This window comes from Chelonia mydas, chromosome 2, assembly GCF_015237465.2.
Source record: "Chelonia mydas isolate rCheMyd1 chromosome 2, rCheMyd1.pri.v2, whole genome shotgun sequence".
In the NCBI taxonomy this organism is placed as follows: Eukaryota; Metazoa; Chordata; order Testudines; family Cheloniidae; genus Chelonia; species Chelonia mydas.
Window position 1 is genome coordinate 251798911 of NC_057850.1, and position 26329 is coordinate 251825239.

Sequence of the window (26329 nt, forward strand, 5' to 3'; positions counted from 1 at the left end):
TAGGGCATGGAAGTGGTCCCCAGGAGCACATGGCATGTGTGGTGCTGTGTGATGACTGTGCCATGACCGTCCCTTTAACCTCTGCCTGGAGAAGGATAGCACTGAACTAGGACTCAATGGGGCTGGGCTCAGTTCCCAGCTCTGCTACATACTCACTGGGTGACACTTGGTGTGCCTCTCTGTGCCTCAGTTCCCAGTTTGCAAAATCAGATCAAAATCTCCCACCCTTTGTCTGTCTTGTCCATTGAGAATGCAAGCTCTTTCGGCCAAGCTCTGTCTCTGACTACGCCTTTTTACAGCTTCTAGTATGACGGAGCTTGCTCTTGGTTGGGACTTCCATTTTAATAGACATCATAAATAACAAAGAATACATTGTCCATACAGCCTAACAGAGTGGTATCTCAGTGCCCCAAAAGCAGGGCTCAGATTCAGCCGGTAAGCACAGGTGCAGTACACCATCACCTCGTTCATGCTGCCTTCTTGCTCTACAGTAGCTAAGCTTTCACTGAAAAACACACAAACAAAAAGTCAGTCTCCACCTCGCCTGGCTGTGGGGATGGCCCTGAAGACATGAACCAAATGTAACCGATACCAGCGATGTCTGCCTGCTTTTGCGGAACCCTGAAACAATAGCTCTGAGAGGTGCAACACACCTCATTCATCTCAGCGAGGGCTAGCTCAGAGGCCCAATCACAATACTTTAAATGTACACATGGTTTCCACCATTTCACTGCCCTTTGAAGCACATCGGAAAGGAGAGGGGAGGAGGTGGTGTCATGAAGACGTCCAGCCCCTGCTCTGAGGGACAGCTCATTTTGTGCTTATGAGTGAACTGCCACTTTTTGCTCCCCACCCGCCCCAGTCAAGACAGAGACACACTTAAGGAGCTCAGTAGAACCAAGCTGGACATCTGAACACCCCTGGGGGAACCGAGCTCAAGGAGCCCAACTGGGCATATGAGCCCTATAGCTTGAGGAGCCGAGGCGAGCCCATGTGTGTATTCAGACCCCCATGCATGTTTTCAGAGCCAAAGAAGTCCAGAGAGCATGTGTGGTCATATTTCAGCCATTTGCACCATCCATGATGAGCGGTGTGGAGAGGTAGGTGGAGTTTATTTTGTGGGTGGAGCTTGGGATAGTAGCACCGCCTTTTTAGTTCCACTCTGACCTCTGCCCCAAAGTAACGCTAACCACACTGCAGGTCTCTTGTCCTTATCGTTACACCACACTCTTTGTTTTCCCTTCTCAAGCTGCCCTTTCCCTTGAAGATCACCACATTTCCCTGCCATCTGTCCTTACAGAATGTGCTACTGGGGATCTGGGACTTGCATCCCCTGCACAAAGCCCCTATGCAGATGTTTTACCTGGAGCCACACAGCTGCATGCAGCTCTGCATTGCAAGATGCTTGTTTTACTCTAATCTAATCAAATCTGTTCTAATACATTCATCGCCAGGGCATCTGAGCCCTCACTGCACCCTTGCACACAGGCACCATTTGAGGAAATCAGAGGGTGTAGGACTTTTGGCAAAGGGCCATGCCCCGTTTTGGTGTGGCTCTGCACGCTGCAAGGGAGTGCAGCCAGTGTGAAGCTCAGCCTGCATCTTGCAATGATCACAGGCTGAAGGATTTTGATGTATCTGCCCTGTCTTTGTTCAAATACAAGCAGCTTTGGCTGCATTCGTCCTTGCTTGTGCAACTGATGGAACAATCAGGTCCACACAGTGTAACAGGTGTGTGTGTGTATGTATGTGCATTTGTGTGTGTGTGTGCATGCACGTATGTGCGTGCATGTCGTGGTTAATCCTGCGGCTAAGCATAGTGCTTGCTATTGACACGCAGTTGCCAGGAAACCAGGCAACAGCACATACCCACAAGACAGCAACCAACGCCCAATCTCAAAATATGCCTTTGTCACATCTGGAAGGTGCAATGCTGGCTCACTTTTGTTACCACTTCCCCTCACCCCTTACCTCCCCTCCCCAGTTCCCCCAGTGCCCGGGGAAACATGACAAGATTTGACCAATCTTTCAAATCACAGGTGTGTACAAAAACCTAGTTTAAGAGTCATTGAAATGTGCCATTACTCTACCTAAAGATACAGGGCCAAATCTGTAGCTGGTGTAAAAGGCATAACTCCATTATCCTGAGTGGAGCTATGCTGATTAACGCCTGCTGAAGAATGGGCCCTGGTATATTAATTTAGATGGAGTAAATGGATCTAAAGAGTCAAAGATGTTAACATAACCCAATCACTGTCAAACATTAAACAGATTCAAACAAGGTTTGGGGTTTGATATACAGACACTTCTGCATGCTTAGTACCCTGGCAAACACACCTTTAAAATTCCTTTATAACCTTGTAGGAAAGATACAGAAAAGAAGGGAAAACAATTAAAGCATTTGAAATTTAAAGCATAAGATAAGGCTTTCATTTTAACAACTTCCCTTTAGCTGGAGAGAGTTTTTAGAAGGAAAATCATCCTTGTTTGACAGTCATTTATGTAGTGCCAAAGACAGTAGTACCTGTCCTTTTTGGGGAAAAGAAAAGAAGTTACTTAAGATGGGCTGGAGCTGTCCTTGCTGCTCTTGTTAAAGTCTGATCCCGTTTCCTTGAAGACAAACATACACACAAAAGGGGAAAAAAAAGACCAGCAAAGATAGAAAATGCAACTTGCACTTGCAACCTCATTGCCGGAGAACCACAGCACAACGCATGGTCTTATCAGCCACTCTGAGATTTGGCAAACTTGTACCAGCGTTGGGTTGTTTAGGGCATTGCTTTTAGCTGCTGCTCTCTGGCCCAGTGTAATCAGGGCACCTTTTCACAATTAGAATGATGAAGGCTTGGGGTCACAGGAGATGGTGGGGTGGGCAGCCACGATGGTGAACCTTGTTCCAGTGGTCAATATTTCTCCCCAAAGTCTCTTCCTTTAAGGACCCCATCCGGATTCCTGTGGCTACCTCAGGCTAGTCATGAGAAGACATTTTGGAGTAAGAAATTCTCCAGTGTTATTGTGTCCTACTGTATTTTATATTTCACCGGGATGGACACTGTGACCATATTCCCAGAACTGCAGAGATACAACCTGAAAAGCAAACCAGAACTAAAGTCTCAGCTATTCTTCCCCGGTGAATTTGGCTTGATGTCCATCAGATGCCTCATGAGATGCAATCTATTATACAATCATTCTGGGCACTTATGGGCCCAAATTCTCCCCTGGTGTAAATGTGCTCAGCTCTGTCAGCTTCAGTGGAGTTTCACCCCCTTATGCTCACAAAGAATTTGGTCCTTCTTCAGGTCTGTTTTTTATTACTCAGAAACAGTTGAGTGTGGAAATGACTGTCCAGAGGCCTATATGCTGGTGTTCTCTGTCCAGGTGTTCACACCACAAAAACCACTACCAATGGTGCACACTGGGAAACTCTAGGCTGCCTCTGTCCTCTGTTGTTTTCCCACTATGACTGTAAGCTCACTGAGGCAGGGACCATGTCGTCTTTGCCATCATATGTAGCACCAGCCAGTGCCAACGCTAACAAAATAATAATTATTATAAGTTGAGCTCTTAGCACTACCTACGTTTAAGGTTGCTCAATGCTCTCCAGCATAATACCGCATTCTCAGACTTTGCCAACTTAACCACTGGGGCTGAAATGCTCCATGCTGGGTGTCTGCCACGGGCTGAATTTTTTTTTTTTTTTAAACCATTTCCAAAAACAAGACTAGGGGAAAATATGTCACGTTGCCTATCTTTAAAAAAAGCCTTACAGCTGTTTTATAGAGACGCCCTTGCGCCTCCAGGCTTTGAGGCAGTGACTTGACATTTGGCAGTGGGGGGGAGGGCAGGGAAAATCACACTAATTCACTGATAGCCTTTTTTGGCATCCCTGTGAAAAACCACCCAAATTTGGCCAAGCTACAAGCCTTTGAAAAATCAGTTTGCATATGTTCAGTAGAGACTCGTTGGAGTTTGGCAGCTAAATACTTAGAACAGTCTCTGTGTACCAGATCTGCTTCATCCTGGGGCTTCAGGAGCTGAGCAGGTCCCTGAAATTGTTCTTCTTGGCAGTCATGGGCCCTTGTGGCACCAGAAGTGGCATCAGGGCAACTGTCTCTCCTGAGCTCTAAATACCCTCTTTGCTGGCACCCAAGTAGCATGAAGAAGGAGGAATAGGAAAAGTTAGGCTTTCTGTGTGTAATAATATAACAATAAAGGCCTGCAGACCTCTCTTATGCAGAACTTGCTGGGCATTTATAAATGGACTTACTGCATATACCTGCTATCTTAACAAGTAGGAGAGGGATCCCTGCTCACTAGAAAGCAAGCTGAAGCCAAGAAAAGGCCAGCAACCTGATTTCAGTCCCAGTGGCGTAAATCTGGATTAACACTGGATTTACTCTTGCTAAACACTGGTGTAACTGAGAGCAGAATCTGGGCCAAAGCACCTGTTCCAAAGCACAGCTTGGATTTATAATAAAAAGCAGACAGTGAACTCCCACACTGAAGGCCCAACTTTGCTGCCACTGACTTTGGGCAGAGGGGAGGAGTTGTCAGTGGCTCTAACACTGTGTGTAGTAAAATCACCAGAGCAATTGCCAGTTACCCACTATAGCAGCACCACCTATCAGGTCTGGCTCGGGGGCAAACCACTGCCTCAGTTTCTCCCCCATGAGCTCCCCAATATAATTTAAACATAGGCTTTAATTTGTCAAGAAACACCCCTTCTTGGGGTCTAGCATAGGCGGCGGGTGAAACTTCCCCTGGGGGAGGCTAGTTCCCTGTCCCACCTCTTCCGCTCATGGCCCTGCCCACACTCCACTCCTGCTCCGCCCCAGGCCCTGCCCCCGCTCTGCCGCAGCCCCACCCTCTCCCCTGCTCAGCCCCCTCCCCGCTCAGCCCCCCCACCGCTGCTCACTGAATCCCTCCTCTCCTCGACCCCGCTCCGTCACAGGGGTAGGGGGGTGAGGAGGGACATGGCAGGGGGCGGGGGAGTCTCACGGGGAGGAGGGTGGAAGAGAGGAGGGATGTGATGAGTGGCAGGGACATCTGGAGATGGGGGCATGGAGTGGAGGAGAGGAGGGACTCACCAGGCAGTGGCAGGTGGTGGGGGCATCGGGAAAGGGGCCGAGCAGGGAGGGGAAGAGGCAGAGTGCAGGTGGGGCCACCACAGCCCAGGTGGGTCGTCAGCAGCTGCACCGGGGAGGCTTAGCACGTGGGGTCTAAGTTTATTAACAAAGTTCACAAGGAAACTTGAGGACTCCAAGCCACAACCCTGGCTGTAGGGTTCCTTAATCTTGTCCCTCTTGAGGCTTTCCGCTAGCAGCTTTGCTCTCTATCAAGCAGCAACACCCAGGGCTTCCTATCTGGTATCTCCCTTTTCTCTCTCTGACTCTCTACGATCCTCTTATCTATGTCCTGGAGGCCTGATGAAGCCACATGAGCTGTCCTGATATTGCTCATTTTCTCCACCTCCATCTCCATCTGGGGAGGTGCGCTAAACATGCCACTGAAGGGCCAGCCACACCATGACATCCCTGAAAATGTTTGGCTGGTAAAGTCACGGGATCGCTCTACTCCTTGTAAAGAGTAACGGTAGCTTGCTGAACGAAGTGTGCCTTTTTACACTGATCACCTGGGCCTCCGGGACAGTGTGCATTCCTCCCCCCACCCCGGCTTTGACTTTTACACTTCCTTCACATAAGTGGAAAATTCCCAAAGATGCAAGGTTCGCTTTGTTGACAGACGAAAACACATTTTAAATGAGAGCCCAGTATCACGTTTCTCATTCAAATGGTAGGGAAATCTGAGCAATTAGGCATATCAGGGATGATATGAAGCAAATGAACTAATTTGTTTTCTGAGGGTTTGTTCGCTTGGAGCAGTAATGTGTTCTATGGACTGTGATTTCTAAACCATATTAACATGGTGCACATTAATTGGTCTGCGTAGACCCTGCTGGTGTGCACTGAAGGTTCCCTAGTGTGCTTTAACACCGTAATACATTAATCATTTAGCGTGAGACGTGGGGTTGCTTGCTAGGATCTGGGTATATCTCAGCAAATCAATTCCCTGCCACTGCAGGGGCCTTGGGCACTGGTACACCACAGTGCTTTCTGTTCTCTATTTGTGGCACCCAATATTTTAGTCTTTTGAGGGCTGTAATACTTTGATCTAATTCAGGTTGTTGGGTTCACTGCAGGGGTGGTGGGTGAGGTTTAGTGGCCTGTTGTATACAGGAAGCCAGGCTGATGTGCTGGTCCCATCTGGCCTTAAATACTATGACTTTTATGCATGTGGGATTTGAGGTAGATAAGATAGCATCACAGGATCATTTGAATGGTATAGCATAATATTCCAGAGGTATCATATGAAAATACAGATTTCTTCCCATGCCTGTATCTCGTAAATTCTTTCTTCTACTGCTACCAGTTTTTGTACTCTCACTCTGTATTATTGATTTGTTTGTTTGCACTGGGATAGATCCCCACAGTGCTAGGCATTGTACAAACACAGAACAAAAACAGGCCCAAAGAGCTTACAACAAGGACCGGCAACCTTTGGCATGCAGCCCACCAGGGTAAGCCCCCTGGCGGGCCGGGCCACCTGCTGCGTCCACAGGTTCGGCTGATCACGACTCCCACTGGCCACGGTTCGCCGTTCCAGGCCAATGGGGGCTGCGGGAAGCAGCGGCCAGCACATCCCTCGGCCCACGCTGCTTCCCACAGCCCCCGTTGGCCTGGAGCGGCAAACGGCGGCCAGTGGGAGCTGCGATCGGCCGAACCTGTGGACGCGGCAGGTAAACAAATCGGCCCAGCCCACCAGGGGGCTTACCCTGACAGGTCGCGTGGCAAAGGTTGCCAATCCCTGGCTTACAATTGAAATAAAAGACAAGAGACAGGTGGATGCAAGTGGACAGAGGGGGAGCTCATGGAAACAACGAGGCAATAACTCTAAATGCCTTATCTAACTTTAAATTGGTTTGGAAAGCAGTTTGTGAGAAAGATGCTGTACATGAGAGAGTCTATTGTTTAAACTGTAGCTAGTGCTGAATTTATTTTCTGTACTGTAATGCCCTTGTTGCACGTGGGTGACTTAATTTGGTTCTGTTTTGTTTGTGGGTCAGATTAACCCTTACTGCAATCAGAAAGATAACATGAAGGATTACTTTGTAATTTTTTCTATACTGTTGTTTTTTTGTTTCATTGATGCAGGTATGGAGTATAGGCATGTTATATAACACTATGAATAAAGCTGGTCATAAAGAAAACCAAGCACATCTGCTGAACAGAAGGTATGCAACCACAGTGCAATAGATTGCAAACAGCTTAGCATCTGGATTTTGATTTTTTAGAAAGTCAGCATTTTACATTAAATAAGATTTAAAAGTTCTTTATACAAAATCTCCTTGACTGTATAACTTTATCTGTGTGTGTATCTGTCAGTGGTGGGTTTATTTTTCTTTTTTTTTTTCATACACATAGTGTGTGCTATACCAGTTTAAAAGTCTCAAAGGGACTGTAGGTACACATTAGAAATTTACAGTAATACATATTCATAGTAAGCTTTTTTTCTTCTTTTTTAAGAAGAAGAAAAACAATTAGGTTGGTTTTAAATTTGTTTATGCTCTAAGAACTGTTTCCCCACCCCCTGAATCAGAATCAACTCACAGGAAAACTTTGAAGCCAGTATTTGAAAAATGAAGAGACTTTGACTTAGAGAACAGTGAATTGCCAGACTTTCAAGTGCACAGAGATCTGACAGCTCAGGGAGTTAAACCAATGGAATTACACGGGTCTTAAAGCGGTAACAGCCCAGGCTCTTAGACCTTTTGCATTTAAAGATGTTTTGGCATCACTGGAAGATTAATTTTGTATGCAAAATAAAGCACACTGTTTTCGTCTCCCTCTCTGGCCAGTACTGTTTATCTGCAGCAGAAGTCAGTCTCCCGGGGACAGCAAGGACAGCTGCCCTCTGGAAGAGGAGGGTTAAAAAAAAAAGTGTGTACACTACTTTCTCTGCAGGACTTGGGTAAGTAGACCCCAGAGTGGCTTATTTACTGCTAATAGGTGTGTCAACCGGGGAAGATTTGAGAGACCCTAACAGTCCTTACAAGGACATAATATGGGTGCATAGAATATAGGTTATTTGTAAAATATATATATATATATATATATTACAAGCACATAAGTGACAAGTGCAGCACACACACACACACACACACACACACAAAATGCCAGATTCTGATCTCAGTTACACCAATAAAAAACGGAATAACTCCATTCTCTGCAATTGAATTGTTTCTGATCATAATTACACCTGTATAAAGCCTCCAAATTACTTCAATAATTTTAGATTGACACTGGGATAGCAAAATTGACACTGCCTGCCTGGTTTAAAATGAAATACAATGTGATCTTTACAGTCTCTGGAGTGCACTTTTAGCTGTCAGTTTAATTTACCCACTTTCAGTTGTCACAGCCAGCCTCTGCTGAAATTGAGACCGATTAAAATACAAGCCTGCACAGATACCTTGTTTTTTGGTTGAGTCCAAAGAGAGAGAAATCCTGTAAAACCTTGCAGCCCAACTTGCATGCTGAATTACCACATAGAGGGTAACCAAGTGATGGTAAAACTCCTGAGGCACCCCGAAGCACTCTTTTATAAGGATTTTAAAAAGCCTCTTAAAAATGGCAGCAGAGATCAGAGTCTCCGAGGGGAGGGGAAGTGAGGGGGGAAAAAAAAAAGAGAAGAAAAACTTTGGCATGCATGTAGTGCCTTACATCAATCTATGTAGATGTTCTTTCCTCCTTTTGTGTAACACCCCTTTCCTCCTACAGACCACCCAAAGCCCTATAAATAATCCAAGAACTCTGTTTTTTCTTCAGCTTTCTCCTCCGATCTCAAAAGAGAAATATCAAGCAGGGGAAGGGAGGGAGAGAGAGAGAAAGAGAGAAAAGATGGCTAGTGAATTCAAAAAGAAAATGTTTTGGAGGGCAGTAGTGGCTGAATTCTTAGCCATGAGCCTCTTTATTTTTATCAGCATCGGCACAGCACTGGGCTACAATTTTCCTGTAGTCGGCAACAAGACAGCCACAGCCACTCAAGACAATGTGAAGGTCTCGCTGGCTTTTGGGATCGCGATTGCAACCATGGCACAAAGTGTGGGTCACATCAGTGGTGCCCACCTGAACCCAGCGGTGACCCTGGGTCTTCTGCTGAGCTGTCAGATCAGCGTCTTGAAGGCTTTCATGTACATCGTTGCCCAGTGCCTAGGAGCAGTGGTAGCCACGGCGATTCTTTCTGGAGTCACTTCATCTCTTCCAAACAACTCCCTTGGGCTCAATGCGGTAAAGCTGATAACTTTTTCTTTCCCACTTTCAAGCAGAAGTTTTAATGTAAGATCACTAACCTACTGAGGAGGGCAATCTGGTGTCTGGGGATTGTTTGAGGCAGCCAGTCATAATGCAAGACACTGTGTTTAAAATAGGGCTTCATCCAAAGCCCACTGAAGTCAATGGGAGCCTTTGCCTTGACTTCAATTGCCATGGGATAAAGTTTTTAGGGCTCATGCTGTCACTTGCTAGTACAGCTACTACTGTAAGCTTACAGATATACAAACCATCCTCTATAAGACAGAGTTCAAAGAGAAGGTCCTCTTTTTCCTGAAACAAGGTCGTATGTTGGTGGTTACTGGAATCACATTATGTTTGTGTTTGCTTTTGTACGTCAAGCAAGAGATATTCAAAGTTGCCTAAAGGATTTAGATGCCCAATTCCCATAAAAAGTATTGGCAATTGGGTATCCAAATACCTTAGCAGACTTTGAAAATCTCAATCTACATATCTTTTCTGGTGATGCCATTTAATGTGCATAGACGAATATATATTTTTATTTTTTTCAGGTTACTCTGTATAGGCTACCTAATTAGGGGCTCAGATAACCCCAGGATGGAGGCTAAGAACATAGGTACCTAACTAAACACAGAGAGAAAAAGAGAAAAAGATGGGGGGGGGGGGGGGAGGAGGGAGCGAGATCTGTAGCAAAGCAAATCCTGTTGTCAAAAATCTACAATGAAATGTACATGTTGCATTACCCTGAGAGCCGAATTGCTCTCTGACACCGAGTTACAGTTGCCACTTCTTGTGTTTTTGTTTGTTTAGAAATACACTTATGGAAATGTTGAATTCTGCATTGCTCTGTCCAAGAGGAGGTGAGGCAACTGTCTATAATAGGAGCCCTGGTTTCAATACTTTTACAGCCAGATGTTTGTGGCTGTGTGACTGTGGACACTAATTTCAATAAAGCTGCTCCAATCATTTCAGTGAAGCTGTTCCTCCTTAAAACACTGGCATTTGACCAGAGTGGCAACTAAATGGATCCACATATCTTTAAGCATTTGTTTGGCTTAGAATGAGCCTATTTTCAATGTCAGTCACATAGCCACAAACACCTTGTTAGTGTTACCTACAGGAATATTAAAACTGGGATTTCCCTTATGGCTAGTTACTCCATCTGATTCTGTACAGTGCACTTATTTCAAATCTTCTGGATGTTCCCTCCCATATAAAGAATTTAAGGTGGCAGTTTGTGACATTAATATTCAGCACCCAGTTTAGTTCACGGGGCATATTTGCAAGAGAAGGTTTTGATCAGAATGTGTCTTTTGCTACAGGTAAGCCCTTTATGGGCGAGAGAAAACAAACAGAACAAGTCAAAGAGTATTAAATGAACAAATAATGTGTTGTGGTTTAACATGCGGTGGTGTCTACAGGCAATTAAATGAAATTATGAAAAATATAGTAAAAGTTGGTATTTAATAAGTTACTCCAGAGAAACAAGTGGGTGTCATTGGTCTTCATGCTCCATTGCAATATTAGGTTTCAGAGTAGCAGCCGTATTAGTCTGTATCTGCAAAATTACTCCTTTTCTTATTGCAATATTAGTTGCTTGTTTACCTCTCCGGAATCTGTGGATACAGAGGATTTGATGATCCATCTATCCACTCAGCTTCCAAATTTTGATGATAATTATGGGCCTGACACAAAGCCCATGGGAATCAATGAGCATCTTTCCATTGACTTCAATAGGCTTTGGATCAGGGTCTAAAAACGGTATGTACGCTTTCCCTCTGAAACCAGTGTTGGAGGGAACTAGACCATGCAGGAGAGAAGCACATGGGACATGATGTAACCAAAGAGGTTTCCTGCAAATACCTAGCGGCCAGCTGCCATTAAATGCGGGTGGTCTGTTTCCCAGAGTGTTAGCATTTGGATTTCCCCGTCTGCACGCTGGCCAGCCATGAAACCCTCGTGCACTGGTTCACCCTAAATCCAAGAGCCCTGAACCTGGACTTTTGTTTGGTGGATACATGACACCAGACAAACCCCCTTTTGTTTCTTGGACTACCCCCTAAGTTATAAGTTACACTGCACGAGCTGGGAGCTGGGGGCCCCAAAGAGAAGAGTCTGGGAGGCAGGGGGCAAGACTGGGAAGATAGGGCTGGAATGACAAGAAGGCAGGGAGAAAAGCCTACAGGGATAATAAAGCAAATACAGGCTGGCTCTGAGAGGGAAAGAACCATCTCTTGAGAGAAAATGTTCCCTCCACTTGGGCATGTGGCCTCAGCCTTTAGGCACTATACCACAAAATCAGGGACTATTTTTTCCCCAGATGAGCCAATATTTTACCCCATTGCCCTCCCAGCCAGCCAATGTATGTACTAAATCTAATTGCATATGCAAAGTGTAGGGGTGGAATCAGTGGTAATTTTGCCATTGGCTTCAGTGGGACTCGATTTTACCCCAGGAGCCTTAAAAATTCCACCTGATCTGCAGGAAGGAAGCCTCTGAGTCTTTACAGCAACTCAGTGGAATTCAATGGAATTTGTGCTTTTAGGGGAAGAGAGAACCCTGCAGGGGAAAACCATGGTATTTTATGGCTCCAGCGCCGTGTGTGACCATATCCCTAAGTTGGAATTTGTCCAGGACACTGGTCAGCACCCTTATCATGCAGTTAATGTAGCTCTCTAAGGTGACATCGTGAGTGTGGGTATCAATGGTCTTCTTTGTCAAATATTCAGAAGAAATGATTTTTCATTCAGTGCTAAACGTTCTGGCTGGAGTCTCGGTGGGGGAATCTCCCTGGAGATGGGGAGAGCAGCAGCTGTTGTTTTCCCTTTGAGAGAAATAGAGAGGAAAACAAGTTTATTTGCTTCCCACTGGCCAGTCCAGATTGGCTGGGTGGCTAAGTTCGGTGCCGGGGAAAACAGCACAGCAGCTGCCCTGACAAGAAGGGTTTTTCAGAACCTGTCACGATAGGTCACATGGGAAAAAAACGCACAGGTCAAGCCTCAGAGCAGGCTGGATCCGCCCTTAAACAGAAGATAAGCAGAAACAATGTAGATCTGCCTTTGCACAGTGCTGCCCGCTTTAACTAGAGTACAATAGGGAAGGGATAGAACTTATATTATTGCCAACAGCTTCAGCTGCTTGTGCTTTCAGTGGGAATGAGAGGGTACATGACTCTGAATGTGTGGGGAAAAAAAAGAAGGGGCTTTTAGACTGGGCTACGGTTCCTAGAGGAGTGGTTTCTGTTGTAACATCATCAGAGTTTATTAGGGTCAAATTTTCTCAGTTTTCATGACCCCCCCCCCCCAAAAAGTGCAAGCACCTTTGCACGTGACAAGGGTGAGTGAATAGACCACCTGCTGTGGATATGCCGTCTCAGACCTGCATGTGTGCATCGTGGTAATAGTGACCCTCTCTGCCTATCAACAGCAAACCAAACAGATAAAAAGAAATGCAAGCAAACTGAGCAAAATGACAGCAGTTATAACAAAACACACCAAGAGAGATGCAAGGGTGCAGAGAAAGAGGGTGGAGGGAGGGAGCAGGGAAAGGTATTGAACTCCTTTAAAGGGTTTCCTTTTAGGGACTCTACGGTGCTAATGTAACCCACACACCTGCTGGGTCTGGTGTTCTGTCCCCTCTAATGGCACTGAGACCACTAGGAGATTAATGAGTTTGCTCTCCAGCCTTAGCTAAGAGCCATATGGCTTGAGGCTCATGCATTTAACTCTAGAAGTCCCAGGTTCAGTCCTGCCCGCCGATGACTGGGGCCTGTCAGTGTTACACTAAGATGACCACATTAAAAGGGCCTGATCCAAAAGCCACTGCCATGAAGGGAAATACATTTATTTCGTTCAGCAGGCTTTGAATCAGACACTAGTGCTGAGGGACAGTAAGAGACAAGCCGGGTATGTGCAATTCTAAAAATCTGGCCCTCCCTTGTCAGTCTTTAGCACAGTGTTAACACAGGAAAGGTATCTGTTTGCAGCTCAGAGGAAGCATCTCTTTCCATCAACTTGCACCCTTTTTTTTGATAATTTCAGCTTCTCACCCCAAACTAGTTTCCACATGGCAGAACTGTAAGAGCAGAGTAAATCCAAGACACAAAACCTTGGCTTTTGAATGTAGCTGACTATTCTATGTTTGAGACAGATCTGTAAGCTATGGATTGTTAACGTGTCATTTACTTACGCTAAACAGACTACTAATGGTCAACAACCTGCTTAAGTTAATGAAAAGCAGGCAAGAGGCAACTGATATGTGGTCAGATAACTGCTGTAGCAAAGATATTTGCTGCCCATCAATGATTATCTCAACACTTCTATCAGATTGCAGTAAAATATGTTATGCCAATTTTAAGTCAATTTTTCCTATGGCTGAAATTATAAGATTGTGAAAAATGTATGCACTGCTTCATGAATTCATAATTTACTGCACTTTCTGTGGCTTTGTATACTTACTAAAGCTGCTGAGAACCCCACTGCGAAGCTTAGCAAGCAAGCTCCTTGCTTGTTCTAAAAGACCTTTCTTCAAGTTTGGAAAACTAGTGATAATTCTGCCTTAAATTAAATGAAAGAATTTAAAGCAAGGAAAATAAATATGAGTACTAGAGGAGATTAATCTAGACAGAGGAGGAAAAACAAGAACAATATATACAATCAGCTCTGTTTTAAGGGAGCATGCAGTGGACTGACAGAAATTGGTTACATAGAGGAGATGTCTTTCTAACAAAGCCAGAACGCAATTGGATTCAGTATATTCGGAGATATTTTGGAGCAGTGTCCAAGAAGATCACACTAATAAAGGTGTCCTTTTGTATGGGTTTCACTGCACGTTGTTCCTCGAGTGTGCTTTGGACTTTCTCTCTAATGGATAGTCCCTCTGCCACACCCATAGTCAAGTAGGCTGTGTTCCACTGATGAATCAGCAGTGGCAGACGCATGAATGTACAAGCTGGGATGCAAAATGGTTTTATGGTGTCTGGTTAACCAGGCCTGGAAATGACTCAAAAGTCTTGCCCAAAAGAGGAAGGAGGGGGCTTCACCACAACTGCAGCTCTTCACCACAGCAGGATCAGTGCTCGGCAGTAACCACTACTTTCATGCCCCTACTTGTATAAGTAAGGGCATAGCGAGCAGATCGAGGGACGTGATCGTTCCCCTCTATTCGACATTGGTGAGGCCTCATCTGGAGTACTGTGTCCAGTTTTGGGCCCCACACTACAAGGAGGATGTGGATAAATTGGAGAGAGTCCAGCGAAGGGCAACAAAAGTGATTAGGGGTCTGGAACACATGACTTATGAGCAGAGGCTGAGGGAACTGGGATTGTTTAGTCTACAGCAGAGAAGAATGAGGGGGGATTTGATAGCTGCTTTCAACTACCTGAGAGGTGGTTCCAGAGAGGATGGTTCTAGACTATTCTCAGTGGTAGAAGAGGACAGGACAAGGAGTAATGGTTTCAAGTTGCAGTGGGGGAGGTTTAGTTTGGATATTAGGAAAAACTTTTTCACTAGGAGGGTGGTGAAACACTGGAATGCGTTACCTAGGGAGGTGGTAGAATCTCCTTCCTTGGAAGTTTTTAAGGTCAGGCTTGACAAAGCCCTGGCTGGGATGATTTGATTGGGAATTGGTCCTGCTTTGAGCAGGGGGTTGGACTAGATGACCTCCTGAGGTCCCTTCCAACCCTGATATTCTATGATTCTATGATTCCCTCCCCAGCAATTTGCAATTACAGGGCGAATCCATGCGCACCTGTTCAATGCAAGTAACTCTCTGAGGAGAACAAGCTGTGGTCTCTAAGTCTTGTTCAGCACCAGGACTGATTTCTCAGCCTGGCCGTCATTTTGATATTTTCTAAATGAATCGTTTCCGTTTTTCAATGTCAAATGACTTTTCATTTTGAATTTTACTTCGGCTGACTTTTTGAAAGGACTTAAAAAAAACCTCCTTGAAAATTAAATGAAACGTTTTGGGTTTGGGTCAAACTTTTGTTCTGTTTTTAGTTCATTGAAAAATTGAAAACATTTCAGTGTTGGGTGGACTCAAAACACACTTTTTTTTTTTTGGTTCTGCCACCAAACCAAAGAATTGGTTATTCACACAGCTCTTATCGCAGATTAGAGAAAGCTCTGGTCTCTCTGAGGCTGTGTTATCACCACTGTGCCAGGAGTGGCTTCTGTGGATGGTAGGAGGGCTCATATGTTGTGCTGTGGTGATTCAGTTTTTCCTGTTTCCCTCTTCCATTATGGCTGCGCCCTCAGACTGTGATCTCATCGAATCTTAAACTAAACAAAATCAGATTGAGTCAGGAGTTGAGTGGTGGAACTTACAAAAAAAAAAACCCCAGTGTTTTAGAAAGTCAAGGATGGTGAATAAGTAGGCAGGATTTTTTCCTCTGAGCTAGACCCATGTTATGGAGTATTGGACTCCTGGAGGTGCCACTGGACAGATGAGACATAAATCTGAGGTCTGGACTTCTTACAGACATTATAGAGGGCATGACACTCTTTATAAGACAAAGACTTAAGTCCTTGCTCCCTGGTCACATTTCAACATAAGTAATTACATTCTGCATACCTAAATTCCCCCTGTGGTTTCAATTAACCACAGTATTCTCTCTCTCCTGCTGGCCTAGTCTGTTGTGTTGTTATGTTCTGCATTATTAAACACACACTATAGCTGCTGTATTGCATTCCAGAGGTGGCTGCATTTCAGTGGTGGGCAAAATGATCCTTGCATACAATATATAATTTGTAGAGCTCTTTGAGATTTTGAGGGGATGAAGAGACCTATAGAATTATCCTTATAATATTTCAGTCTTTTAGCTGAACTTCATACCAGAGAACTAGCTAACAGCATTTGGCTAGGGAGATGGGTGACTTTGATAAGATACAGAGCACAAGAAAATCACTGTTTGAAAACTGCAGTGGTGTTGCTATGTTAGTAACTTGTTTCCATAGTGAGAGAAGATCCACCTTTTGAATGAGACATACAACTGGAGCCCTCGGGTAAATGTTATAGTTAATTTAGGAAGAACAAGAGAGTTAGCCATTATTTCCTGGCTATGTTACCTTTTTAGTGTCCCGATGCAGTTTCACTTGGAGAAGTTATTCTTTCCTTCCCTACCTAAAAATGAGTGATTAGTGTTTCTCATGCAGCATAGCTGCTCTCTGCAATGGGCGAGTCACGCCCAATATATGTATTTTGAAACCCTTTTGGTAAAAGACATTATACTTATAACTGTTTGCAGTGTTGTTGGAGCTGTGTTGCTCCCAGGATATTAGAGAAACAAAGTAGGTGAGGTGATATCGTTTATTGGACTAACTTCTGTTGGTGAGAGAGACAAGCTTTCGAGCATACACAGAGCTCTTCTTCAACACTGCGTCTGGGAAAGTTCCTCAGCGTGTCACAGCTAAATACAAGTTGGAACACATTGTATTAAGCTGTAACACTCTGAATATCTTTCCCAAACCTGAAGAAGAGCTCTGTGTTAGCTCCAAAGCTTGTGTCTTTCACCAACAGAAGTTGGTCCAATAAAAGAAATTACTGAACCCAGCTTTTTTCTCTACTAATGAGATAGTCTTATCACTAAGTAAATGAGATCCTTGCACAACGTGCGTAGTGTCTAGGGAATACGGTTTGTCTGGAGGTATTAATTCCACCCAAATCAGCACATCTGCTTAATGCATGGAACTATCCCCTCCTGACCCCTTCTTAAGAAAATATAATTGACATGATGGCCCTGAACCTACAGTATGATAATGCTCCTATCCAATGGAGTGAAGCAGCCATAAAACCAGCTGAACTGGCCGCTTGAAGATTTCCTCAGTGTGGGAGCTCCTTAAATGGCACAGAGCTACAGTGGCAGCTGCTAAACCGCACCCTGGCTCACAGTACAGTGGGTGTGGATGGAGGAAAGGGGGGTAGCAATCCCTGGCTTCTAGAATCACTTTTTGGGACCATCCACCTGCCAGTCCAGTCTCTAGGCTTAGAATAGAGCACCCCTGGGGATGTTTTATGCCCGGAAGTGGACCACTGGCAGTTGGATGGTGGTGGCTAGAGGAGTATTAGGAGGAGGTAAACATTCCTGTTTGAAAAGTGCTGTGAAATCCTCGGAATAAATGTGCTATTTAAATACAAAATATTATTCTCTAACTTCAAATCTATAGAAAATCTATAGACTCTCTAACTTCAAATCTATAGAAAATCTATAGAATTGCATAAGAATGGGATACAATAGACCTAATCATACCTATTAGTTTTGTTCAAGCTACTAAAAGGAAATGTGCAATCTTTTTAAACCCCTTGAGGAGGTCCCAGCAATTTAAGAGTGAGTAGAACTGTCTGGAACATATTTGATGATTTTTTTTTTCCTCAGTGAAAAACCAGAACTTCCTCCCCTCACCCCCTGAAAATTTTTTGGTGAAATTTGTTTTCTGATCTAGAGTATTCCATTCTAAAGTGGAGACGTGTTAGCTAAGATTTGTAGGAAACTCTCACTGCCACCACCCTGCCTGTTTTGTGGCTAAGCAGTGAATGTTACTTTCTAGAATCTTTGATTTGGCATCTTTCACTTTAGGCTCAGGCCAGGCCTACGAGAAGCAGAGCAAGCATCGCAGATTTCACTGGAAGAGATGCCCTGGCAGAGCTGTGTATAGGTGAAACTTCCCCAAGCCACGCAGGGCTACCAAGCCTTCCTTTCTAGGGATGAGACAAATCCAGTTGAGATTCACTAGGCATGAAAAAAGTAGCTATCTGTATTGATCCAGACTGGGAATCTGGCACATGAGGGAGTAATCTGGAAATAAATGGGGAGGGGAAGAGGTCTTTCTGGTGAGAGGCAGGATGGAGGGAAGGAATGAGGTAATGGAAGTAGCTTGTGGGAGTCTCCGAGTCCAATTCTCTGCTTGCGTAAATGGGTAAAACTTTATGGAAGTCAATGGAGCTGTGTCCACTTATACCAGCCGAAAATGTGGCTGTCTGGGTGGATGGAAGATGGCAGCTATTTAAAGGATAAGAGAATCCTAGAAAATGTAGGAATCAGAGTTGTATAAAGACAAATCTATGACAACCCTTTTTTTTCTCTCTGAGCACCAAATTAGTTCACAAATTTTAAAGGAGGAAAAAACAGCTGTAGAAAATTTCCTGTTCTCATATAGAAGTTTCCTGCTTTTTTCACAGTGATTTATAGTCATTGAGTGTTTGCTTTCCCACTCTCTAGATTAACTGGAAACACTAGATAACAATAGGTCCTACTAACTGACAAAGGCCGATAAAAAATTCAAAATGTAAAAGTGATCTTTATTAGCCATTTTAGGAATCCGGCATTCCAGGATTTTTTTTAAAAAATAGGTATCATGATGCAAATTTCATTTTTGAGAAATGACATTTATTTTGTACATCCAAATTGTCTCATTGTTTCCTTGTGCTCCCCTGTTGGTCTGCCTCCATCTGTTGTCTCTTGTCTTATATTTGATAAAAAGCTCTCAGGGACAGAGCTTGTCTTTTTGCTTTTATAATTTTGGTTTTGTGTTTGTACAGCACCCAGCACATTGCGGGCCTGGGTCTATGACGAGATGCTAGATGCTGCCCCAATACAAACAGGAATAACAATATAATAGCAATAACAACAAGAACTCAGTAAATCCCCTCTGGATTTACATACGTGGGAATCGGAGCAGAACCTGGTACCATGTGTTCTAAAAGGAAAATCCCAATGAAAAATAAATAATTACATTGAAATTTAGAACTGAATTCAGAGCTGATGGTAAGTGGGAAGAGCTCCACTGAAGACAATGAAATCTGAGTTTAGGACAGCATATTATTCCATTAAATCAATTACACGGGGCCTGTCCTCTATCTTGGACAGGAAAATAAATAGACAAATAAATAAATGGGAGGGGAAAAATGACTGAATATCTCAACAAAGTTAAGAACATAAGAATGTCCATACTGGGTCAGACCAAAGGTCCATCCAGCCCACTCTCCTGTCTGCCAACAGTGGCCAATGCCAGGTGCCCCAGAGGGAATGAACCTAACAGGTAATGATTAAGTGATCTCTCTCCTGCCATCCATCTCCACCCTCTGACAAACAGAGTCTAGGGACACCATTCCTTACCCATCCTGGCTAATAGCCACTAATGGACTTAACCCCCATGAATTTATCCAGTTCTCTTTTAAACCCTGTTATAGTCCTAGCCTTCACAACCTCCTCAGGCAAGGAGTTCCACAGGTTGACGGTACGCTGTGTGAAGAAGAACTTCCTTTTATTTGTTTTAAACCTGCTATCCATTAATTTCATTTGGTGGGAACAAGTAAATAACTTTTCCTCATTCACGTTCTCCACACACCTCATAATTTTATAGACCTTGATCATATCACCCCCCTTAGTCTCCTCTTTTCCAAGCTGAAAAGTTATTCTCCCTGACAGAGGCGCAGGTCTCTAATCCACCACTTGGGTTAGGGGATGCGGCCTAGAAATCCTGCTGTGTCTGGGTTCCACCGGGAAAACAATCTACACCTCAGACAGCCGGTCTTTCTCCGATTCTTGAACCCTTCCAACTCGCAGCACAGCTCCCTTATTATTGCTGCTCTTCACTCTCACTCCCATGTTCTCTCCCCAATCCCTTTCTGATTAATCTAAAGACAATATATGGTGATGTGGGCCACAGGATATCCTGAATAGAATAGACAGAGGTGACGTGGATGTAATGGAGACAGAATTTGGCCCTTAGCCCTTTTTCTCATGTTGCTTCTATATTGATGCTCAGGGCAGAGAAATGAGAGAGCAGGAGTTGCTGTCTTCACTCCAGAAGCCTATTTGAATATTAATATGGCCACATTTTACCTTCAGAAAGTGGAGTTTAAAGGTATAAACTACCTCGGGCTTGAGAAGTCTCTGAATATCCCTTTAATTCTAAGGAAGATTTCACAGTTTCATTGGCGTTTGGGTTTAGAAATATAAAACGAACACTACTCCAAGGCAATCAACAAGTGCCCACACTGTGGTGTTTGTACAAAGCCAGATAGTTATTCCAGTGTCTAAATACAGTGGGAGATTGTCATAGTCACAAGTTACCAATGAAGGAGGTAACAGATAGTTTATCTGTATAATTAAGTGCTCCAAACATGCTTCTAAAAAGGATTTGTTTACTCAGTTTTAATTCAGTTTAGAAAACAAAACCTTCCTAGTTTATTCCCAAACAGCAAAATCAAAAATCATTTCACAAGGAAACTTTCCCACAGGGAATACACAAAGGTAAAGTGGAATGAGACTCTTCCACAAATGCTTTGCCTCACACTGGCGATGTTTAATGAAAGCCCTGTAGATATATTGACATTTACTGTCTGCTACTGGATGCATATGTTAGATTTATATACATCGGTTTAATATAAATGAAGCCATTATTCTTCTCTTTATAGCATGTGGGGCCCTGTAACACAAAAGGAATGACTAGTTTCTCACCATGTAGTGGAGAGGGTGGGAGGATGGTGGTTGGGTCTTATTATCTGAGGTTGTCTACTGTCCAAAGAATGGTTTCAGAGTAACAGCCGTGTTAGTCTGTATTCACAAAAAGAAAACGAGGACTTGTGGCACCTTAGAGACTAACCAATTTATTTGAGCATGAGCTTTTGTGAGCCACAGCTCACTCCATCGGATGCATACTGTGGAAATTGCAGAAGACATTATATACACAGACACCATGAAACAATACCTCCTCCCACCCCACTCTCCTGCTGGTAATAGCTTATCTAAAGTGATCATCAAGTTGGGCCATTTCCAGCACAAATCCAGGTTTTCTCACCCTCCGCCCCCTCACAGACAAACTCACTCTCTTGCTGGTAACAGCCCATCCAAAGTGACCGCTGTCTTCACAATGTGTATGAAAATCAAGGTGGGCCATTTCCTGCAGAAATCCAGGTTCTCTCACCCCCTCACCCCCCTCCAAAAACCACACACACAAACTCTCTCTCCTGCTGGTAATAGCCTATCCAAAGTGACCACATCACTTTGGATAGGCTATTAGCAGCAGGAGAGTGAGTTTGTGTGTGTGGTTTTTGGAGGGGGGTGAGGGGGTGAGAGAACCTGGATTTCTGCAGGAAATGGCCCACCTTGATTTTCATACACATTGTGAAGACAGCGGTCACTTTGGATGGGCTGTTACCAGCAAGAGAGTGAGTTTGTCTGTGAGGGGGCGGAGGGTGAGAAAACCTGGATTTGTGCTGGAAATGGCCCAACTTGATGATCACTTTAGATAAGCTATTACCAGCAGGAGAGTGGGGTGGGAGGAGGTATTGTTTCATGGTGTCTGTGTATATAATGTCTTCTGCAATTTCCACAGTATGCATCCGATGAAGTGAGCTGTGGCTCACGAAAGCTCATGCTCAAATAAATTGGTTAGTCTCTAAGGTGCCACAAGTCCTCGTTTTCTTTTTGTCCAAAGAATGGAAGACAGCTGTTGTGCTTAGCGAAATATCTGGGCTGGCACCTAGAATTCTCTCATCTGTATTTGTTGGGAGGGAGTCTGGCAGAGGACAGGAAGTTGTGCCCCCATATTCTACTGCAGGTCCTATCACTGACCGACAGGCTGATGAAGTCTTTCCAAAGATTTCCATTGACTTCAATGGGCTTTGGAGCATGCCCCTGTTGTGTGGCCTTAGACAAAAAACCAGTTAAACCTCTCTGTGTCCCAGAGATTTGTGACAAGTTGCACTATATAAGTCAAAACCAGATAAATAATGGGTGTAATAATGCCTGTCTCACAGGGATGTTGTTAATGAATTAGTGTTTGGCAAGTGGTTTGAGCTCTTCCACAAAAGGCCATACAGAAGAACAATTATTAACATGTTATTATTAATCAATTACCCAACTACTGAGGATTTAATATCATTAAATAGTCAGCTCAGGGAGAACTCTCAATGCTTTACCTGTTGTGTAACAAACGAAGATAAATCTGAATGGCAAAGCCTTTGCAGAGTTATGAAGAGGACAACTTCATCGCAATATTAATAACTTTATAATAATTCACAGAATCTGGGCCCTGATTTGACAAAGCACTTAAGCATGTGGAATTTTAAACATGCGAGTAATCCCACTGATTTCAATGGGATTGAAGTTATGCACATACTTCTGTGCTTTGCCGGATTGTGGGCATAGTGCATTTTTACCCTGACTCAACAAAATACTATGCAACAAAGCAGGGACAGGTCACCACCTGTGAGGAGCCACCTGAGATCCAGCACCCTGAAACCCCTCCAGTGCCCCAAGCCCCCTCCTTCACCCAAACTCCCTCCCAGAGCCCGCACCCCACACCCTGTCCCACACCCCAACCCCTAGCCCTGCACCCCCTCCCGCACTCCGACCCCCTTGTGACCATTCCTCCACCTAGGAGCAACAGGGACATGTCACCGCTTCCAGTGATCCATGTGGAGCCAGGTAGGGAGCCTGCCAGCCCTGAGCCAACTGGACTATAAACCGGACTTTCAATGAAGATCAGAAATGCTGGTTTGTAGAGCTTTGCGGTTGGTAAAGTGCCTGATAACACAGCTTGCACTAACTTCAGTCATGTGAGCAGTCCCATTGACTTCAGTGCTGTGATCCTACAATATCTCAAAGTCCTTTAAAAATAACCGCGTGACATAGGGGGATTGCTTTGGTCCCCCATTGAATTGCCACCATCACTGGGACTAAATGCTGCCACAGTTCCACAGTGCATAAAAACATGAAGTACAGGCTAGGACAGGAAGTGATGCTGCTCATATCCAATTGGAACAGCAGCATGAATTGTGGTGGTCGGGACATAGTTACCTGAGTTAATGGAAACAACGGACGAGCCAGTCCGAGGAAAGGTATCCTGTATCAACAAAATAACTGAGGGACTTTGGGGTCGAGCAACAGAAATGGTTGTGTGGGGGGACGGCAGATATTGATTTATGAGATGAGATTCATAGAATTTAATATGAATCTCTGTAGGTTGGCTAAACAATGACTAACAGGTATGATAACAGTGTATCGATATTTGTAGGGTATGAATAGAAAAGAAGGAGATGAATCGTTTAAGATGGTACAAAGAGTTATCATTAGAAAGAGCAGGGTAAGATTAAGGAGGGGAGTGTTTAGGTTAAATAGTAAGGAACACTTTCAGAGAGTGAATGTCTGTGAAACAGCCTCCTGAAAGAAGTGGGGAGAGCTGCATCACTTAGGATACTTCAAACTGGGCTGGGGAAAGCAGCAGGAAATGTTCTTTAGGAAACAGACCTGCACTGGGAGGGAGATGGACTGGTTAAGCTAATGTCTATGGTGGGAAATATGGGGATGTCTAGTGCTAGTTATTAGAAGCTTCTTGAACTTAACATATTAAAGAATGAGTTCACTGTAGGGAAAAGATACTAATTATTTATTGGTTTCAGAGTAGCAGCCGTGTTAGTCTGTATTTGCAAAAAGAAAAGGAGTACTTGTGGCACCTTAGAGACTAACCAATTTATTTGAGCATAAGCTTTGAGCTTATGCTCAAATAAATTGGTTAGTCTCTAAGGTGCCACTAATACTCCTTTTCTAATTATTTATTATAAATTATTATTATTAGGTTATTAGTTTATTATTATTAAGATATATATCACAGTACTGCCCCAAAGATGCTAGGTTCTGTGCACACTGCATTTACATTCTACAAATATTAAAAGAAAGTTTGGGGGGAATTAAGGATTTCAGTGAGCCCAGCACAATGGAAGAATCTTTTAACTCTCAATGGTCCTATATAGGTCTTTTGCAAGCTATGCCATATGTGGGGTTCTTCAGGGTTAATGCATGAATATGCATTACCTGTTAGTGGAAGACGGGAGAATAATTATTTAGGATGGTCTAGGGGGACTAACTTGCAGTAGAGATGGGAGACAGGAAAGTACATTGCAGCACACAGTTTAGTCTCCTAGGATTACAATGCTTGGGCCTGACTAAAATCTTTGGGCTTAATATAGGGGTATATAGATATAAATTAATTACCTGTTATACACAGGAGGTCAGACTGCATGATCTAATGTTGCTTTTGAGCCTTAAACTCTACGAAACTATGCAATAGATTCCCAAGAGAGGTGATGAAAATCCCTTTCCTTAAAACCAGACTAGATAAGCCATACTATAGGGAAAATTCCAGTACTGCTAAAGGGAAGACCTAACAGGTCTTTTCCACCTGTAATTTCTAGAATTGAATGGCACTAAGAGTAACTCTGGAGGTTATTGTCAATGAAATTCTACATTCCATATTGCTTAATTTTCATTCCAGGAGAAAACATATGAGTATGGCACGTAGAGAAGTGTTTGGAAGAGACAAAGATGAATATGTCCCCTATGCAAGGGTGACGTACTCATTTGCAAAAAGTTCCATATTTTTAAGGAATGATGAGAAACTAACCAATCCCCTGATATATAAAAGTAAATTGAATCCCTGGAAAACATGCTACATAGCTAGAAGGGTGCTAGATGATACAGGGCAATTCCACGTGATAAAACCACCTTGGGAACAAATAATAATGTCCTTTCTATTGTCTTGTCCATGTAATTGGAACCATGTTTTGACGTGATGTACTTTTGCCCCTAATGCAAAAAATATGAAGTCCCCAGAAAAGTACATAGTCAGGTTCACCTTGGGCCAGTTTATTTTCCCATTCCCTGTTTCTGTTTTGAAGTCAGACTACTAAGAAATGTCCTGCTCTGATAAAACAAAAGGAAAGAAAACATGCCATTAATTGCCCACATTCCTGCTCAAAGTGGTGGAAATGGGTCAGCTAAATATGTCCATCAAAAGCAACAGCAAGAAGGCAGCTTGAATACCTCCACTCATGGACAAATCAAAGGGCGAAGCATTTTGTTACCTCTAATAGCTATTTGCAATGTGGTTGCCATATGTTTCCCACAACTGCATAGAGAAGGAATTCTGCTCACTCCATGCGTGATCACTAGCGATCCCTGTTTGAACAATAAATGTACATTGAGTCTTGCAGGCTGTTGAACCATCCCGTCAGATTACATCACCTGCTTGCCTTTACCAAGACTTGAGATGGGCCGTGTGAACTGAACTGTGGGTGATGTAATCCCAAGTGTTGATTAAAATAGATTGGCAAAAATAAACAGCTGTTTCTCGACATTATCTACTGTAAGTCAGGAGTGCGCTGCGGAAGAACTACCTGCAGTTCTGCATGTGAACGCCAAAACGGATTTACTTAGAGACCACACTCTTCTACGTGGCCACGGAGTCAATGAATGGTTGTCAGTGTTATATAGATAAAAATAATTGCTGAAAGGGAGCGGTGTGCTGTCCCTGAGCAACACTTAATAATCAATGCTCAAGTAATGAAGCTCAGGGCTTTTAACCATGCCATTGCGGAAATGGGCAATTGCGAAGCTTGTACAGATGAAGATTATCTCTGGAAGAGGTAGATGTGCTGTGTCTGAGTGATACTGGCCTTTCCCTCGGATATCACGCCATAACAAAATCAAGAGGACCTTCCTGAATGTTTGCTGACCCTAGTCAGTGTGCAGACAGAAAATGGGTTTGGGCTGAAACCGGAGTCAGAGCCCAGGCTTAGTGTGCAATGTAGACATACCCTAGGAGCCTGAGTCAAGGAGCAGAACCCTATTGTGCTAGGTTCTCTACAAGGAATGATACTTCGTTTCCAACATGAGACACTTCCTCTCTCTTCTTAGAGTTGGTATTCTTCAAATTTGTGTTTTGAGTGGTCATTCTTTGTTCTTATACAGCACCTGGTATAACATGGACAGTGGTGTATGCTCTTTCCCATTTCCCATTACCTTTCCGGCATTCTTTATTCATTTTTGTTCCATTTAGGCAAGGCAGTAACAAAGAGAACACGGAAATGCACTAGTATAACCCAAGCCGTTGCTTGCATTGTATGACTCTGATGTCAAAAAATATTGCAATTATTACTGCAATTATTAAAATCATACTGTATGGTTATTGAGAATG

General features: G+C 43.8%; 2 protein-coding genes across 8 annotated transcripts in view; one reads left to right on the forward strand and one right to left on the reverse strand.

Annotated features, from left to right (window-relative positions):
- Window positions 1–8764, reverse strand: part of LOC119565433 — a 48064-nt gene extending 39300 nt beyond the window's left edge. For 4 of the 5 annotated variants that reach the window (XR_005224122.2, XR_005224120.2, XR_005224119.2 and 1 more), the window contains exon 1: window positions 8530–8704. Coding sequence is in view for 1 of the 5 variants with exons in the window: in XM_037891193.2 (XP_037747121.1) it covers window positions 8530–8764 (235 nt within the window). In the remaining 4 variants the exon portion in view is untranslated. Of the gene's footprint in view, window positions 1–8529 lie in introns of all 5 variants that reach the window. The other variant, XM_037891193.2, reaches the window with a different exon arrangement.
- The window catches only part of AQP1 (aquaporin 1 (Colton blood group)), a 28554-nt gene continuing 9914 nt past the window's right edge, over window positions 7690–26329 (forward strand). The window contains exons 1-2 of one of the 3 annotated variants that reach the window (XM_043541633.1): window positions 7690–8028; window positions 9041–9347. In XM_043541633.1, coding sequence (XP_043397568.1) covers window positions 7841–8028; window positions 9041–9347 — 495 coding nt within the window. In that variant the 5' untranslated portion in view covers window positions 7690–7840. Of the gene's footprint in view, window positions 8029–8795; window positions 9396–26329 lie in introns of those variants that run through there. The other 2 variants (XM_037891190.2, XM_027828863.3) reach the window with 2 other exon arrangements.